Below are 18,239 nucleotides of genomic sequence, written 5' to 3' on the forward strand. Positions count from 1 at the left end.
TATGAGTAATATATTCTTTTGTTAACAAAAGTAAACTTGTTTTTGTTAAATAATATTTAAAATATTACTTGACTTAGAAATATTTCATTTTTATAGTTTTGATACTTACATCTTTTCAGTAAGTTCTATTCTTCTTTTTCAGTATCTATAGATTAAAGGCAATATAGTACACATGACCTAGACATGAACCTTTGGAAATGTTTACATTTAAGGGATACAACGATTTTTAAAAATTGAGAAAGAGTTGTTTGCAAGGTAAAAGGAGAAGCAGAGACTTAACGCTGTTCCAGAGGCAAAAAAAGAAAAGCAAATTTCACAAATGAAGGTAGGGTCAACAGCATCTAGGTGTAAAATGCCCAAAAGAGTTAAGATAGACAAGGACTGAAACTTGAAAATGATGCCACTGGAGTACTGTGACACTAGAAAGGTGGATCAGAAGCCAGATATCAGCAGATTATGGGAGCAACTGGCGTTCGAGAAGTAAAGATATATATTCAGTAAGGCTGGGAGAAAATAAATAATATAAAAGTAAGCCATATATCTCTCAAGATTTATAGAAAAATTATTTTTAAACCAATAGTCAAAAATTGTTTTCTCATTGAAGTAAAACTCATTCAAAGCCTTTGTGGAAGGAAATTAATCTGATCCTGTGTCCCAAATAAACTGGTAACTATGTAAATAGAACAGACATCTCTTCAATCAGAAATCACTGAATTAAACATAAGTGCAATATAAATTATTTTTACTACTCTTAGTTTCTAGCACATTCAGCTTTGTTTTAGAATCATAACAGGTCCCTCCAATGCCTGACTTATGTAACTGATATGCAGTAAGTATCTGTTTAATTTAATTATACAGAGTGTTAACCTTCACCTACCTATAGCTCCTTCTTTCTATTTTATTCAGTCAGGTGGGTTGCAAATAGAAATTAGGAGAAAAACCACAACTGACCCAAATAATGTAATATATTGGTAGCATTTTTTTGTCAACACTGCCTAAAACTACTTATTATCAGCATTAATACTGACATTTGAATTCAGTAAATATTTTCTATAGTAAAACTAAGGGACAGATAATTTGGCTGTCCTTATCACTAAGCTTTATTATCAAATTTAAAATACTGCTACCATAAATTATCTATATTTTTCATATTTGATTTGCCTGCATTCCAATATTATTTTGTGCCAGTTTCTACCTCAAGTAATGTTCAGAATAAAGGTATACTTAATAAAAACATAATTCCATGCTGAGCTTCTCTGCTTTCTAAAAGGTTGAGGTAATGAAATTTCATTATTGCTTAAATTTTTCTCTATTTAGCAAACAGAAACATTATAATCAAGGTGAGAATTAAATGTGGCTTAGTTCTTTGGAGCAATTAGTAGTTTGTGCATCTCTCAATCTATTAGTGACACATTATCAACACAATTTTTCCATCACGTATTATCCTAATTAGTACCCTCCTTCAATGGCTAAAAAATCACCCAAACAATGTACAAGTTATAGAGAGTCCTTCATTAAGGAAGATTTATGTCAAGTCAAGATTAAGTTACTGTGTTGAAGTTCGGAAAGGTCTCTTTATGCGTGCCAAATGCTGATCAAATATTAGTGACTGCCCATAGTACAATGTCCTGAATGATTTTGATATGTTATGCAGCCTGGATAGGAAGGACTAATGTATGATAGGAAGGATTAATGTATGATAATGGCTATAGACCTATGAAGAAGTAGGAAAGCAAATGTCACATATTTGACATGCTGAGTAGTCAACATAATTTTTTTCAAAAATTTACTTTTAAAAGATTATTTCCATCATGAAAAATATGTGAGAGAAGTCATCTAAGGTTTTCTCTTAATAATTTCCCCTCAAATTTGTGAAGGAATAAAGAGTTATATAGGTTGGGCTGTACTAACATCTAAATTGGATTTATATTTTAAACATTTGATACAGATGTTTTATTTTATATGTTGTTATTCTAAGGAGTTTATGTCATCAAGACTCTGAGCTAGTTTAGGGTAAGCTTCTACCTAGCAGTGAGTTTTAAGCTCCACAGTTTTTATGGGAGGCTGTCTTGACTTAGCTGATTGTTGAAACATCTGGCTCTGTAGTTGACTGTCCGTATAGATTGGTTGCCCTGTGGTTACTCGTCAGGGATTATGACCACAAATTTATTGCTGCTCAGTGTCTTTCAGAATCTTGATTAAGAATATCAAATACATGGAGGAGTTCAGGTAGGCTGTTTTTCAGCTCTTCCTTTAGGTCAGTAGTTTTCATCTTGATGCATGAATCAGAATCCATGGTGTAGCCTACAAATGCAGATCCCCAAACTCTACCCTAACGTAGCTTACTTGGAATCACTGGGGTATGTGACTCAGACATTGTGATTCTGATGCTTACTTTTAGTTAAGAACCCACTGGCTCAGTGCTCTAAAATCAGTCCCTAAATTGACATATCATAGAGTATTGCCTCAACCCACACATATTAGAATCCTCCTTGCTGAATTCCCCTTGGTTTGATGTTCTAAGCCTATACTGAGCAATTTTTTAAAAAGAAATAGCCTTCCAAAGTTGTTCCCTATTTGTCGTAAGAAACTGTTCAAAGATATTGTTCATTACTCTATCCTGTACTCTTTTTCTGAGAAGCATAGGAATGGTTGTACTTCTCTTGTACAGCTGTTTTGTTTTTATTCTAAAGATACTGTCAGTTTTATAATTGGCTATGTTTTCCTCATTATTTTGGCTGCTATAATGTTTAGTATATAATCTCTGTCTTGCCGCGATTGAATAACTACATAGAGGTTTATTGTATTTATTTTTCATATCAACTTCACTCTGGCTCTGTCTCATTTTCCTAACTTGATTTAATCATTGCTTCCTTGTTTCTTGTTGTTTTTACTGCAAGATGCAGTATATTAACAATAAATATTGTAAGTCCCTTAGATCTTTCTTAGAATATGGCAAGGTATAAATAAATAAGCAGCAACCTCTAAATTATGTTAAGTCCCACTATGTAGAGAGTGCAGAGTGATAATTACACATATACAGCAACCATACCAACTCAAAAGAACACAACTAAGAATTGAGATACAACAAAAGAAAACCCCAGAATAACAGAAAATATAACTATGGAAAGAAAGAGCACAACTGCATGCGATAAACCTCATGTATATCTTTGGGAAAAGAGATGAAGTAACAAATTAGGACAGGAATAAAAGTTGTTGCACTAACTCTATGCTGATAGTGGAAATAAGAGTTGATAGTCATCAATAAAGAAGGTAACAGAGACCAAAAAGAAACTGACACAGACTAAAAATACATACCTGTCTGTAGCCTCTAGTAAAGAAAAAAGTAATTCTGTCATAATTAGTAGTACTTAGTGTCTAACTACGAGTTAAGTAAATTGGTGATGGTAGCCCTCAAATTTTCAAGAAAATGCAAAACTATGTTTCAGCTCCTTTCCTAAAAAAAGCAGGGACGTATGTAATATATTTTAGAGTAAATGCTTTTAAAAAGCTTAATCTTTTAAAGTTGTGGCCCTAAGATGATATATTTTCAACAGAAAAACCTTTTTGTAAATCCAAAATGTTTTCTCTGAGTTTCCAACTGAATGAGTTTTAAATTTGCTGTAAGAAAATGTTTATTTTTAAAAAAGGAAAGAAAAAAGAAAGTAGAATTGTGCCAGATGTTCAGGTAAGGAAATATTTTCCAGATCAGCTAACTTCAAATTAATCCTTTATTTTGTTATCATGTAATGAAACAAAACATATGAGGCTAATGTATTGCTCCATCACCTAGGTCAAAGGAGTGGATTCAGGAGAATAAATTTTGAGAGGATCTTTAGAGTAACAGCTTCATAAAATTCTCATTGATTTGTTCCCAAATTTCATGTGGACCTCCAAATAAAGGTGCCTGGTCCATATAGTATGATCTCAAATATGTATTTCTTTTAATAGACTATATTTACAGAAAGCAAATAGTGTTAAAAAGGAGAGTCACACAGATATTCCTTAAAGTGGTGATAAAAGAAGTTTTAATTGAGGCCCATGGACTCTGAAGTGCTGCATCACATAGAAAGCTAGCAGGTGTTTGGAAATAAGCAAGTATAACTTAGTGAGGTGGGTGCAGAGGGTTTTACTAAGGTGGCATCTGTGCTGAGACAGAAACTGTGGATGGAAAAGCAAGTTGTGAAGTGATAGTGTAGACAGAGAAGAGAAAAGAGGAGCACAGATTCAGGACAAAGGAAGTGGAAATAGAGTCCGTCTGACAGCTAGAAACAAACGGTCAACCGTTAAAAGTTGTGCTACTGGTGGGAATCAAATCTAATTGGAAGAGATTAAAGGTGAGTGGTTTATATCTTAATGTTTTGACAGTGAGAAAACAAAAGAGAGTGAATAAGAAGTAACTCCCATGAGATAAAGAAGTTGAAGACAGGTTCTCTGCATTATTTAGTTGTTGCTTTGTTTTGTTGTAATTAACGAGGAGATTCTGATCATGTTTATAGATATAAGGGAAGGGCCTCAGGTGAGGGAGAATTTAAGAGAAAAAGAGAGCAGAAAATTGAAGGTGTGCGTCCATATAGAGCTGGGGCTGAGATCAGGAGCACAATTTAAGACATTAGCCCTGAAAGGAGGACCAAACTTGTATCCTCAGAGACCGGAGGAGAATGGATGTGAATGGTTGAAATCACAGAGAAATACAATTTGTGGAATCATGAGGGGATTTGCTAGAGTTTGAGAAAGCTGAACTAGACCCAATTATTGGTACAGTAAAAATCTTTCTGAAATCACCTCTCAGCATCTTCAATCCCCTGTATTCCCTTTCCTCCCTAATTCTCAGGCTTTCCCTGCCTCCTTCATGGTAACTAACTTTTTTTTTTAAGTGTTCCCTTCCATAATACCTAGTACAATGAATCTTTGTCTTTTATTGCTCTGTATATAATATTATTTATTTCTATGCTTTTCTCCACCACTAGCCTCTTCATCTTTGCACTTTTTTGGCAGCAAGCAGAGATGTGTTGTGAGTGCTCAGGTGACACTGAATAGAAAGCAGCTGACATCTACCATTTGCTTACTCAGTGGCGGTATCAGCATACTCAGAGCTTCATGGATTAATTTTATTATCATCTCCATTTTACAGATTTGGGAGACTGAGTAAATTACACAAGGTCACACAGCTAATAAAAGATGAAATCATTTTGAAACCTAGACAGTTTGACCTCAGAATACTTACTCTTCACTGTTAGCTACATTGACTCTCTTTGAAGCCATTGACTCTCAGAAGAAAGTTGGTGGGCTATCAATCTCTCAGTCACAAATTATGAACATAATCATTTTTTAGATATTCCTACATGATATTTGGTTACAATTCAAGAGTTACAATTTCTTAGGTAAAGAAGAGGAAGGTACTTTATATTGGCCACTGTTAACATCTTTGTCATTTTGTGAAGAAACCTAAAAATAATAAGTGCTTTTGTGAACCTTTCCTCAGGCTTTGGCTATGTGGAAAGGACGTAGTTACATGTTAAGCTGTGTGAGGTCAATTTAGACCCTGTTGTTATTGATACTTGCAGGAGCTGTTCCTTAATCATATTTCACATGTTATAATCAGGGTAAACAATTTCTTGAGGGCCTTATAAAGAAAAATGATATGCTGTGGCCACTTTCAGCATGCTCTTTAATAACTCAGTAATCCTCTGGATGAGCTGATGGCCTGTCTCCTTCTCTTCTGGCTCTGCATTTCTGGAGAATGGATGGACAATTGTTTTCTTTGGGCGCACCACGTGTCTTGCAGTATCTTAGTTCTCCGACCAGAGATTGAACCCAGGGCCCTGGCAGTGAAACTGCCGAGTCCTAACCACTGGACTGTCGGGAACACCCAAGGATAATTGTTTTCTAAGACAGTGGTCCTCAAACTTGAGAGTACATCGGAATCACCCAGTGAACCTTTTAGATATGGATGGCTGGGTCCTACCCCAAGAAGTATAGTTTTGCTGTGGAGGGGCACCCAACAGACCAGCTGTTGCTATTGGTCTAGGATCCACACTTCAAATACTAATGCTCTAAACTACAGATGTCATAGTTTTAGTTTCAAATAGTAGGCTTACCTTTAATATATTACTAGCCTTATTATCTATCTAATCATTTCCTTGAAGGATGAGTTAAGAGCAATTCTTCCAACACAGAAGTCATTGTTTCTGGGTAAATGTGTCCTAACACTGAACTGGCTTATATCCAACAGTTCTCTAAGTAATGCAAACAGTTGATTTGATCTGGGAGATATATTGTGAAACCATTTTTTTCTTAAAGTACTCATCATGTTTTACGTCTTAAAGTTGTATTTTCATTGGATTTCAGTACCATGTGGACCTTTGTCTTGTTCCTGTCCATAGGTATCCCACTATCCATATCTTTACAGAACTTGCATCCTATTTTGGCTTTTCTCCTTTCTAAGAGTATGTGAATCTTACATCTATGTCAGTTAATACTTAAAGCAGATATTTCCATATAACCCTCAATATATAATATCTGCAATACCACCCTCCCACCATGACCACCAATGATAACCTCCCTGGGTCATTCTCGTAGACTATAAACCTGTATTCGCTACTGCTTAATACTCACTGAAACACTACCTTTCGATTTATCTTTGAATTGAGCCTGAACACCTGTGCACCTGGACCATACTCCTTTGTTCCAGTATAAATTGATGTAATTAACAGTCCTGTAATTGAGGGACAGATTGACAACTAGTTCTGTAAATTACATTGTTATGATCATCATAAGGATGTGGTTAAAATGCTGCTTGTTATGTGTCTCATTTATGCAGGTTTAGGAGATAAATTCTACTCAGATCTCTGGACCAAGAATATTTTTTGTCTGTTGTTTGTTTGTTAGGAGTTGGGATATTTTGAACTCACAGATACTATGAAACATGAAATTAGTATTTCCCTCTTTTTTATTCCTATAAAGATCAGAGCCAATTTATGGCCCAGCTACCAATTTTACAGGATATAAAAACACCACCATCATTTTGACCTTATCTCATCTGCTTATTTGCCAGGATTTTCTCATTAAAAAGAGAAAAGGAAAACTATAACATATATTTCTAAAATCTGCTTTAAAGACTTCTAGAGCAAGGGTAGGGTGTACTTTTTAAAAGGGAAATATTACACATTTCTCTTTATAATATACATATTAAAGGTATTTAGTTTTAGAGTCAGTCTCTTCACACTGCATTTTAGCAGCCCTGTCATCTTTTGGTTAACCCACAAACCCAGAGTCTTGTCCTGTGGCCTATTATCAGAAATTCTAGACCCGCAGGGCATTAAAGATTAAATAGGGTGTAGCACATTGAAGGAAACATAGCTTTATAAAGGGATTAAATTAACCTCCTTAACTCTGAAATACGCTTGTACTCATGCAACATTTCATCTTTGAACAACATACTACAACGTGTGTGTGTGTTGTGACCGTAAGCGTTATTTTCTTTAGTATTTGAAACTTTGTAGCAGTGAATTTCCTAGAGTTATTCAGTTTTCATCTGTTTCAATAATGCACATTCTATAATGTAAAAGACCATAATGATGTAAAAGAAAAATTATATCAGACACTTTATAAAACAGCAAAGAAGACTGTATTCAAGACTTGCAAAAGGAGTCACGACTCTTGCACTAGAGGAGAGAGATTAAATGTAACTCTGCTGAAACAAAAGACGGAGGATTTTTAAATACTAGGATGAGCTAATGGAAAAGTACTGGAAGACATTAGGGGAGGTTGGTGAATGTGATTAAGCCATCTTTGCTTGCTAAGTGGTCTTTTCAAACTTAGGTTCCTACCCTCCTATAGAAACTGGGATTAGAAGTACTATCTCTTCTGATGATTACAGGCATACCTCATTTTATTGCACTTCACTCTATTTTGCTTCACAGATATTGTGTGTTTTTTTTACAAATTGAAGATTTGCGGCAATGCCGCATTAAACGTGTCTATTGGGGCCATTTTTTCAACAGCATTTGCTCACTTTGTGTCTCTGTATCACATTTTTGTAATTCTCATATTTCAAACTTTTTCATTATTGTTGTATTTGTTATGGTTATCCGTGACGTTACCATTGCATGGACTTGCTGAATGTTAGGACTTGCTGAAGGCTGGGATGATGATTAGCATTTTTTAGCAATAAAGTATTCTTTAATTAAGGTATGTACGTTGCTTTTTTTAGACATAATGCTAAATTGCGCACTTAATAGACTACAGTATAGTGTAAACATAACTTTTATATGCACTGAGAAACTAAAAAATTTGTGTCAGTTTATTTGAATATTTGCTTTATTGTGGTGATGTGAAACTGAACTTGCAGTATCTTTGAGGTATGCCAGTACATTTTAGACGGATGGCTCCTGGGTCCTTAAGAAAACCAGTTCTGGCTTGTAGAAGATTTACATCTCAAAGGGGCAGAGAAGGAATCTACAATTGAAAGTTTTCTAAAGTTAAATGCTCTAAGAAAAGAGAGACCAGGGGCCTAGAGCCAGGAAGAAACCTGTCTAATGTTTAGTCACACTGATGGGAATGTTTAGCTGGTTTTTGTCATTGGTATTGACACTTGAGCTCCTCTCAAAATATGATAAGATAGTTAAGATCATTTTTATAAATTCCTAGTGAGTACAGATATTTTTCATTTGGTTTTTCAACATACCTAGGTTATTTTCCTTGCTCTTTAATATTAAAAATGAAATAATATATTCAAATGATTAAATAATTATTTTAATTTAAATTGAATATGTTGCAATCTTTTGTGTGTCAAGAAACAAAACAAACAATGATCACGTGTCCCCAAACATGCGCAGCAAATTGGAAGGTAGAAGATTAAGTAAAAACTCTGTGATCTGCAATTATGACAAAATAATTTATAAAAATCCTTTCTTTCTCAACAAAGACTGACTTTACAACTACTGTTTGAATGATGAAATTCAAATGAAGTAAGGAACTAGGAAGTGTGTCATGACAATTGTGATGCAAATGTGCAAAGTCAAACTAATTTATTTCCTTAAATATTACATTTTCCTAGTCATAGAAGTCTGTAGAAAGAATTTTCAAGAAGGAAGAAAGAATCAGTAATGGAAAGTGATATGAAGTGCAAAATACACGTGATATAAACATGGAGAAGAACTGGAAAATATCTTTGTGTTAACTGAGTAAGAGGTTATTGCTAACCTTTGAGACTTCAGTGTCAGAATAGCACTGGTGAAAATCAAGGTGTGAACTGTCAAATTGAATGAGTGCATAATGACACAAGGAGGCAATTGGTGTTTCACTATTTTTTTTAAGAAAAATGCTGCAAATAATTTGCAGGATTATTAGGGTTAAGGAATGTCTTCTAAGTTTAGATGTGACCTAAACAACTTTCTACTCTGAAATTAAATAGCATTTGAAAGAGAAAATATTGAAACTTCAAAAGAAAGTGGATAACCAAAAGAATGCATGTCATCAGGGTACAGGGAGAGAGGTTGCCAGATGGGCAGGATCATTTTGGAAAGGAGAAAGTCCACAGCTTTTGAGACAGAAAATAAGGAAAGCAAAAAAAGTAAAGAACGATTTTTAGTTTGTTAGTCTCATTATTTTCATCCAGTTTTCACTACTATATGATCAATTCCATAAATATTAAGGATGTACTATTTTCAAAAAGACTTCAGAAGAACTATGTTTAGCACAGGCTTTTCTAAGCTGCAGTTCATGTTATAGCTGTTTCTAGTCCTAAGTCTAAAAACTAATAAAAAATATAACTCATCCTGGACTCGTTCTTCTTCTCATAGTGAAGGGATATATTTAATTTGATAGAAAAGGTGAGCTCAAAATACCTACTGATTTTTAATGACATAGGATACGTAAATTTACTGATTAATATTCTCCTATTCAGGTAACTAGTGCTAAGACATACTATGTCAAATACCATTTACATAGTAGCCATACTATGAAAATGTTTGTTTCTACTTATGACATTATATGGACACTTCGATAATTTATACTAATATATATTTACTCCTTACTTAAGATAGGGCTGAAATAAGAATGGCAAAATAATAATGATGATAGTAATAATATGAATTTAGTCTACTTCTTTTTCACCTCTCAAAGAAGGGCTTACATCAAAAAGCAAAATTTATGCCCCCCTAAAAGATTTTTTCTTCCTTTCGTTTCTACTCAAAATACTTACCTGCGGTTATTCTATTGAGCAAGGACATTAAAAGACAAAAATTCAACCATACTTTGCTTGAACATTTTGAATGATTAACTGCGGTAATTAGCTTTGAGTAAATTCACAAAATAAATAGAGCCTTGATACTTCACAATTAAACAGAACCCCAATTTGCTTTAAGCATTTAATTCTCCATTCAAATTATCAGGGGTGCTATTTTAAACTACTTTTAGGTAATGCATGTAATGAGTTTTTGGTTCTTGCATTATTAATGAACTTTCATTCAGACTATAGGTTGGCGATTGATGTTGTTAGATAAAGGGAAGTGAATATAAGAATGCTGAACAGTATATAAGAAAAAACAAGAACCTCCTCCTTATATCCATCTTCTAGAAGTTTTAATACTTCTCATAATAATACTTTAAATACATTTTTATACAACATAAAATATAAATATTATTATTATTTCCTCAAGCAACTGAGCTAAAGTCTTTCTAGCTTATATCAATAATTGCAAATTATACAGATGCTAATACATTTAATTCCTTTTTCATGCTATTTGCATATTTCAAAATGTGCATTTCCAAGATAGGAACAAACTGTTAATTCAGTTTTAAGAAATCCTGGTTGTTTGGGAAAGGAAGGAGCCACACTGCTGTTAGTGCAGATAGCTTTATTAGATGGCTCTGAAGTATGTTTTGTAAATTCATTGTGCCATTAGGCATTTCCCCTGTCCTTTAGTTTTTTTAATTATAAATTTTATTTTCACAAGAGAGTTGTATCTTGTCTATCATTTTGTGATGCTCATAATGGAAATGACTAAAACATCAAGAATGGAGTCTAGGGGCTTCCCTGGTGGCACAGTGGTTGAAAATCTGCCTGCCAATGCAGGGGACACGGGTTCGAGCCCTGGTCTGGGAAGATGCCACATGCCGCGGAGCAACTGGGCCCGTAAGCCACAACTACTGAGCCTGCGTGTCTGGAGCCTGTGCTCCACAACAAGAGAGGCTGCGATGAAGAGTGGCCCACGCTTGCGGCAACTAGAGAAAGCCCTCTCACAGAAACGAAGACCCAACACAGCCAAAAATAAATATAAAAATAAATAAATTAATTAAAAAAAATAGCATAACGTTTAGTGACTTGAATAGGGCTGGTTAAAAAAAAACAACTTTCAAAAAAAAAAAGAATGGAGTCTAATTTTAAAGTCATTTCAATGATTTTCATCGACTAATAGATTCTCTTACTTTATTCTGTGAGATACTAGTCCTGAAAGATATTCCACAAATAAAGGGTTTTTTGTTAAGTATTATTGGCCCCTCTAGGAATGTTACAATGTGCATATGAGCGTGTTCAAAGCTCTGAAAAGTTCTGCAGAAAAATGAACTTTTACTTACATAGTCAATCCTCAAAACTCTGTTTGTTCTGCTTTCTTTTAACATGATTCCTATTAACATTTTTCTGAAACAGGTTTTAGCAAATGCTATTTTAGATAATATAACTATGTTTAGATGTCAGTTTTCTTCCTTCTTCCATATTTCCTTAGAAATAATTATCAACAGCTCTAAAGCATGCGAACAAGCCCTTTTGCATGAAATTCGGTCTCCTTTACAAAGCAGGGATGAGTAACTGATATCTTGTTTGATAGCTGATGTCCCTGGCACATTATATAACTGGGACACAAAGCTAGCTAGTCAGTAGGTATGATGCAATGATGTCTTCTGAGTTTTTCTGTACAGAATTCCCTTCCTCACATATATCCCAATGTTAATACTGTTAGTTCATCAAATACATTTTGCTCCCAAAACAAAACCCTTAAATCCTTGAAGACATCATTTTTTTTTTCTTTTTTCTCTATCCTGTTTCCCCCCATGCATCTCAGAACATAAAACTACCAAACAGAAACAGAGTTAACATAGACATTTCAGACTGAATGGAAACAATCAGAATCTGTAAAGTTAATGCTTTGTCAAGTTTAATTGATTTTAAAGAAAACCATTGAATACCAACTATAACAAGGAACCAGGTTCAGGATTAGGGACAAAAAAGAGAGTAAGGCATGGGCCCACTCCCCAGGTATTCACAGTCCCCTTGAGGAGAAAGATAAGCATCTAATTATAATAGGACAGTTTATATCTATATACTATCATTTACTATCTCAAGTTGCTTTTCTGATGTAATATATTTCCAGCTCTTTTTTCAGTTGGCATCCAGTACGACTACCAAATACTTTTTTCACTCAGATATTTTTATTGTCTTTAACAGAGAATACACGAATAGCAAATCAATTTTTATTTGTCTGATTACACTATTAATTATTTCTAGATTCATTCTTAGCAACATTTTGCCAGTGTTTCATGTTGACCAGAATCCTACCGAGATTGTAAGAAGTGATATATTTGGAGATTTTTAACTAATTTATCTACTTGGAATGGTGGTCAGTGGTCAGTTTGTGTCTCATCATCCTTCTGAAATACATTCTTAACAGAGTTTCAGAAGCTGACACCTGATATTTCTTCTCTCCAAAGAGATGCTTTGTCATTAAAATTTAAAACATTTAAAAAATGTCATTTAATTTAATGTTATTTTTGTCCCATCTACAAATTTTATTTTAATACAGACTATTATGTGTTGTATAATTCATGGAACATCTGACAAACAATCAGTGCATTTTATCATTTTAAATCTATAGCTATAGGAAAGACACAATCTCACAGCCTCCTCTTTGTCTTTATCTGCATATTGTATTCCTGGAAGCCATGAGCCTAGACTTCTCCAAAGCCAGTGGTCTTTAGCTCAAGGATAAACTCAAGAAGTAATCTAATTTTAAATAATTGAACTATGCTTAGAACTTTGGTCATTCATAGGCAAAAATCCACTTTTCTCTCTAGGGAAAGGTCCGCAGCAAGCCCTACCCAGATCTTTGCAGTGGCCTTACATTTATACACTAGTTTCATTCTATTCACAGAACACCTTTGTAAATCTCAAAGTAGAGGGACTTTAGTGAGTGCAATTAGAATGTCCTGGCAAGTAACCTCTCAAAAGTGAACGTGAGCCAATTGCATTCAGTTCTCACAATATTATGAAAGGAGGCTATGGGTTATATTGCAGTGTTTCTAAGCTGATTATCCAGAACAGAGGCTCAGCTTGATGCCAGTTCTTTACATGCATTGCCAGACTAAACAAGTACCTTCTGAGGTTCATCCATCACAATTTAAGATACATTAAGCTAAATCTAATGTTATCTCAGGCTGGTGTTACAGGATTTTCTATATTCAGGCTAAGAAATTGCATTTGAGGAAAGGGATTTCTCCTCTCTTTTTCCATAGAATTTCTTTAGTTCTGTAAGAGTCTTGTTATGCCTGTTGGACCCCTGTTATACTCTGGTACTAATCGCAGATTGATTTTAAGTATTTGAAATCAACTGGTAGGAGGAAATGATTTTAACATTGCATGAACTACGATAAATTGTTCACTGAAAAGAGTGTTTAATTATAAACGAAGAAACCTGCTTTCCCGTTGATTATATTAAACACTTCATATTTTCAAACCGCTACACTATTGTTAATAAGCTATTTCTCACAATGGGTCTCAGAGGGAGCATAATACAATCACCTCCTATTTTTATAAATGATGCACTTGCCCCATAAAAATTAGATTGCCCATATCGGACCACATAGAAATGAAAAACTAGAATTGGCTTTCAAGTTCTTAATGTACCTGTGCCTAGTTAGCAGAGCTATGCTCTTAGTTTTCTGAGCAGCCAAAATAAATTAGAAAATTAAATAAATTTAACTGTCAGATGGCTACACACACACACACTTTTTTTTTTCCTTAGAGCATTTCTGTTCAGTATGCAAAACCAGGTATTTTGTTATGGAGTAACATAAAACAAACTCAAATAGATGGCTCTCCAATTGATCCATGCTACTTATTCTGATATTCCCTATCTTTAGCTCACTTGCTAGACTGACTTGTCCCTCTTTTCCTTTTCAGAATATGTCATTTGAAAGACTAATATGATTGACTTTGGCCAAATCATAGAATTGTCTGATACTGAGATCAACAAATATTTGTGGCAATGAGTTCGTTCTTAAAAGCCCACTTGCTTATATTGCTTTCTATCAAAAATATAGTTACATATCATATTTAATTTTATTTCTGAATTGATTATTAGATTTATAATATTTAAAATATTTTTACTTTGGATTTTAAAAGTTATTTCTCATGAATAAAACAGTGCATGATATGTAACATAGATATTGATCTCTTGTTTTTTTATCAGTGGCTTTTGAATTGTTTCGTAGTTTAAATCTAATTTGTCTGATGAATTTGCAGTTCTCTCAACATCAGTATCACTTTAATATGTCACTGTATAGAGAACAAAGCTAGAAAACAAAAGCTACCTAGTCAATAAATTTCAATCACTGAAACATCAGAGTTTTTTGTCATATTTGTATATGACAACCAACATATAACTTAGGAGTGGAATTTATCCTAAATGTACCCCCATATGAAACTATTACACATATACATACAAAATTTTTATCTTTGAAAAATATGAATCGTCTGTTTACCTTTTTTAGCTTTATTATTTCTCTATAGAAACAGGATAAGGAAAATTCTTACCAAATGAAAGGAAACTTTCATTTAAATGTTATGAATGCTAACAAAAGTAAATGTTCCTTGACATACTGTTTTTTTAGGTCTGTTAAAAAAAAGTAAAGGACATTCTATGATCTTATAATTTGCTATGTGCTACAGAAATTTAATTGCATTTGAATTATATGTGCACAGTATATTATACTAAATATAGTAGCCAGATATGGACATTTTCAGCACATTTCCTTTTCTAGATATAAAGTCATATATTTCAGCACCCTATTAAAATATAAATATATGACTGTACATAATAGAATGCCATAATTTCTCCTGATTTCATCCTAAAGTCATATACTGATAAAGTTATGGTTGGGAATAAATAAGTTTCATAAGTTGCATTTGGAAGATGTAACAAACAACAATATAAGAATGTGATATTTGTCTTTCGGTATTTTCATTAAGACTGAAGCTTTGTGCATTTTCTAAACAATATTTTGGAGGATTCTCCTCTGAGATTCAGAATTCTTCAAACTTATAAAACATTTCATATCTTTTTTTAGACATAGGTATCATATGCATTGGGTAGATAAACTGGACTATAAGTTATGAGTACACAATTTGGCATACATGAGGGTCAAGTTTATGTCTGTTTTGTTCATCTCATGTTATAAGGTCCTTGCCTAGTGCCTAGTCCTGAACAGGAGCCCTATAAATATTTCTTGAATAAAAAGAATGATATAAACGTTGCTTTTGATACTCATTTCTCTCTCCTTATTAAGATGCAAACAAGAAAGCAGATGAAAATATTTGAGACTGAAAAGTAAAGAAAATTAAAATAATTTTTTTAAGATTTAAAAATGTATTAATCTCTAGTGCATTCTTAAATAGTTCTACAGATTTCCATGGTATTTCCTGGCCTTTATTGGACTGAGGAAAATCAAGTTAAATTGAGGAAATTTTACCCAGAATGCAGTTAGAAGGCCTCCAATATCTTCAGGTCTTCTAAATTCACGTCACTTTTGCCAGTGTCATCATATATCTAGGTTTAATTGTAAAAGTGAATGATAATTATGTTTCACTGCATATGCTACGTTTCATCATATAGGGATGGTGATGTTAAAGGAGAGGGGCATGAGTAGGATGTTGGAAAAGAGAAAGATGGGTATATGAGTATAACTGCCATAAAAAGGAACAAACTCTATTCCAAATTGAGTACATGGTATCATTCAGAGTTCAGAACTGGAGCCCTTAAGAAGCCAGTAGATGCTCCCCCAGCAGTTTCTGGTAGTTATCATTACTGACACAGGTGGTGAGAACAGCACTGACCTTAGACTCAGAAAGCACTGCTGTTAGGATACAAACACAGCATGTTTTCCAAGCCATCTGCCAAGAGGTTCTTTTGGCCATCTGCATGAAATAGCCAGCAAACAGTTTCTACTGGAGACATCTATGAATGGTGGAATAGAGCCATCATAGCAAATTTTTTGAAAAAAGTATTTCTTTCAATTCAGGTTATTTCACTACTATTGAAAATACCTCATGAATATGAACTGACTGAATTTTTACCAAACTAGTTTTGGTCAGCATGTAGATACAATCTTAGAAGAATTTTCTTTAATATGAAATTTGTGCAATATTTGAGTTATTTGGGAAATTGTGCCATAATTAAAGTATGACATGGGTAAGGAATTGGACTTAATGATCCATATAATTATTTTGAACTCTAATACCTAATGACTTTATATAAACACGTTTCATCATTTGTTCAAAATTCAATGGCAACAATGTTTAAGTATCATATATAGATTTAAAGCATTTTTTATATTATTGGAAAATATTAACCAATTTATAAAAATCAGTTTTAGAGTGTCTAAGTGACTTAGGTCTTTAGATTATTTCTAAATTACCTAAATGAGGTTTATTAATATGCACACTACTTGGAAACTGAAGAAACATATGTACATTTTACTTTATTTTGTTTTACTTTATTTCAGCCCAGAGATGACTACCTAGAGTGAATGCATCCCTAACATTATGAAAATAACGCTAATAACTTACGAAATTTTTATGTTTTAGCATTAAAAAAAGGACGATTTTGGATCACACCAGATCCTTATCACAAAGATGACAACATCCAGATTGGGCGTGAGGTGAAAATATCTTGCCAAGTAGAAGCTGTTCCTTCTGAGGAGTTAACATTTAGTTGGTTTAAAAATGGTCGTCCATTAAGAAGTTCTGAACGGATGGTTATTACGCAGACTGATCCAGATGTCTCCCCGGGAACGACAAACTTGGACATCATTGATTTAAAATTCACGGATTTTGGGACATACACATGTGTAGCATCTCTGAAGGGAGGAGGAATATCTGATATCAGTATTGATGTTAATATATCCAGCAGCACAGGTAAGAAGCATATTTATGATTCAAAAGATGTTCACATTGAGAATAATTTTCTTTTTTTACGTAAAACAAAATAGTCTTCAGCCAAGCTAAGAACATTCTAATTTTCAAAAAGCTTCCTGAAACCAAAGTCCTAACATTCCGAATGCCCAATAAATATGTTAAGGGACTTTGATTTTGATTAGATTTAGAATTACATTAGGTTTTGATTTAGACTTAGATTTGACTTAGATTTACATGAGGTTTTACAGAAATAGTGCAAATAAAGTTAATAGTGTTGTCTATGATAGGTATAGGCTTCTGGGTTAAATGGTACCAGTTTTTAAATTATTAACTAGTAATTCTCTGTAAAGCCTAAAATTATGTTAATTAATAATGTTAAACACCAAATGGCTAAAGAATTAGGACAATTTTCAGAATTGTGAAGCAAGCAGAAGCTATTTAGTCCATAGAAGAAAATACCGAGAGATAATTTGAGTATTCAAATATAAGGAATATAAGAAATGTATTTTCCACCAACAAAAACCAATGATAAACATGTTAAAATTGTAATCAGGTGTGACTCTTTCAAGAACCTTATGATAGAATCTCTTCACAATGAGAATGGCTAAATATAAAAATAGATTGGAGTGAAATTTCTTCTATTAAGGTTAAAACCAAAAATATGTTATCAATTTTCTCTCAATTAAATGAATGTCTACGGATAAGGAAAATTACAGGGTAATTTTGGTATGGGAGGACATATTAGCTTAATTCTTAGGATGTTTTAAAGCCCTGTGATTCTATGAACTGCAATCAATATGCATCTGGAGAACTCCAACGTTGCTTTATTTGTTTTGCCAGCTTGTTACTAGATTGAATTTTAATTTAGGATTTTTATATAATCCTAGGGCGAATAACATGTGTTGAAAACATAGAGCACAAATGTAGATAACAGACATACTCTGTTTGTTTGCTATTTTTATTTGGAGTATATTTACTTTACAATGTTGTGTTAGTTTCTGCTGTACAATGAAGTGAATCAGCTCTATGGATACATATATCCCCT

The 18,239-nt window shown here is 33.5% G+C and overlaps 1 protein-coding gene across 3 annotated transcripts in view; it reads left to right on the forward strand.

Moving 5' to 3' along the window:
* MDGA2 (MAM domain containing glycosylphosphatidylinositol anchor 2) overlaps window positions 1-18,239 on the forward strand; it is a 310,614-nt gene that overhangs the window by 60,187 nt on the left and 232,188 nt on the right. For all 3 annotated transcript variants that reach the window (XM_079911897.1, XM_079911896.1, XM_079911898.1), the window contains one exon: window positions 16,865-17,194. In XM_079911897.1, coding sequence (XP_079768023.1) covers window positions 16,865-17,194 — 330 coding nt within the window. The remainder of the gene's footprint in view (window positions 1-16,864; window positions 17,195-18,239) is intronic.

Source organism: Stenella coeruleoalba (assembly GCF_951394435.1).
Source record: "Stenella coeruleoalba genome assembly, chromosome: 2".
Classification (NCBI taxonomy): domain Eukaryota; kingdom Metazoa; phylum Chordata; class Mammalia; order Artiodactyla; family Delphinidae; genus Stenella; species Stenella coeruleoalba.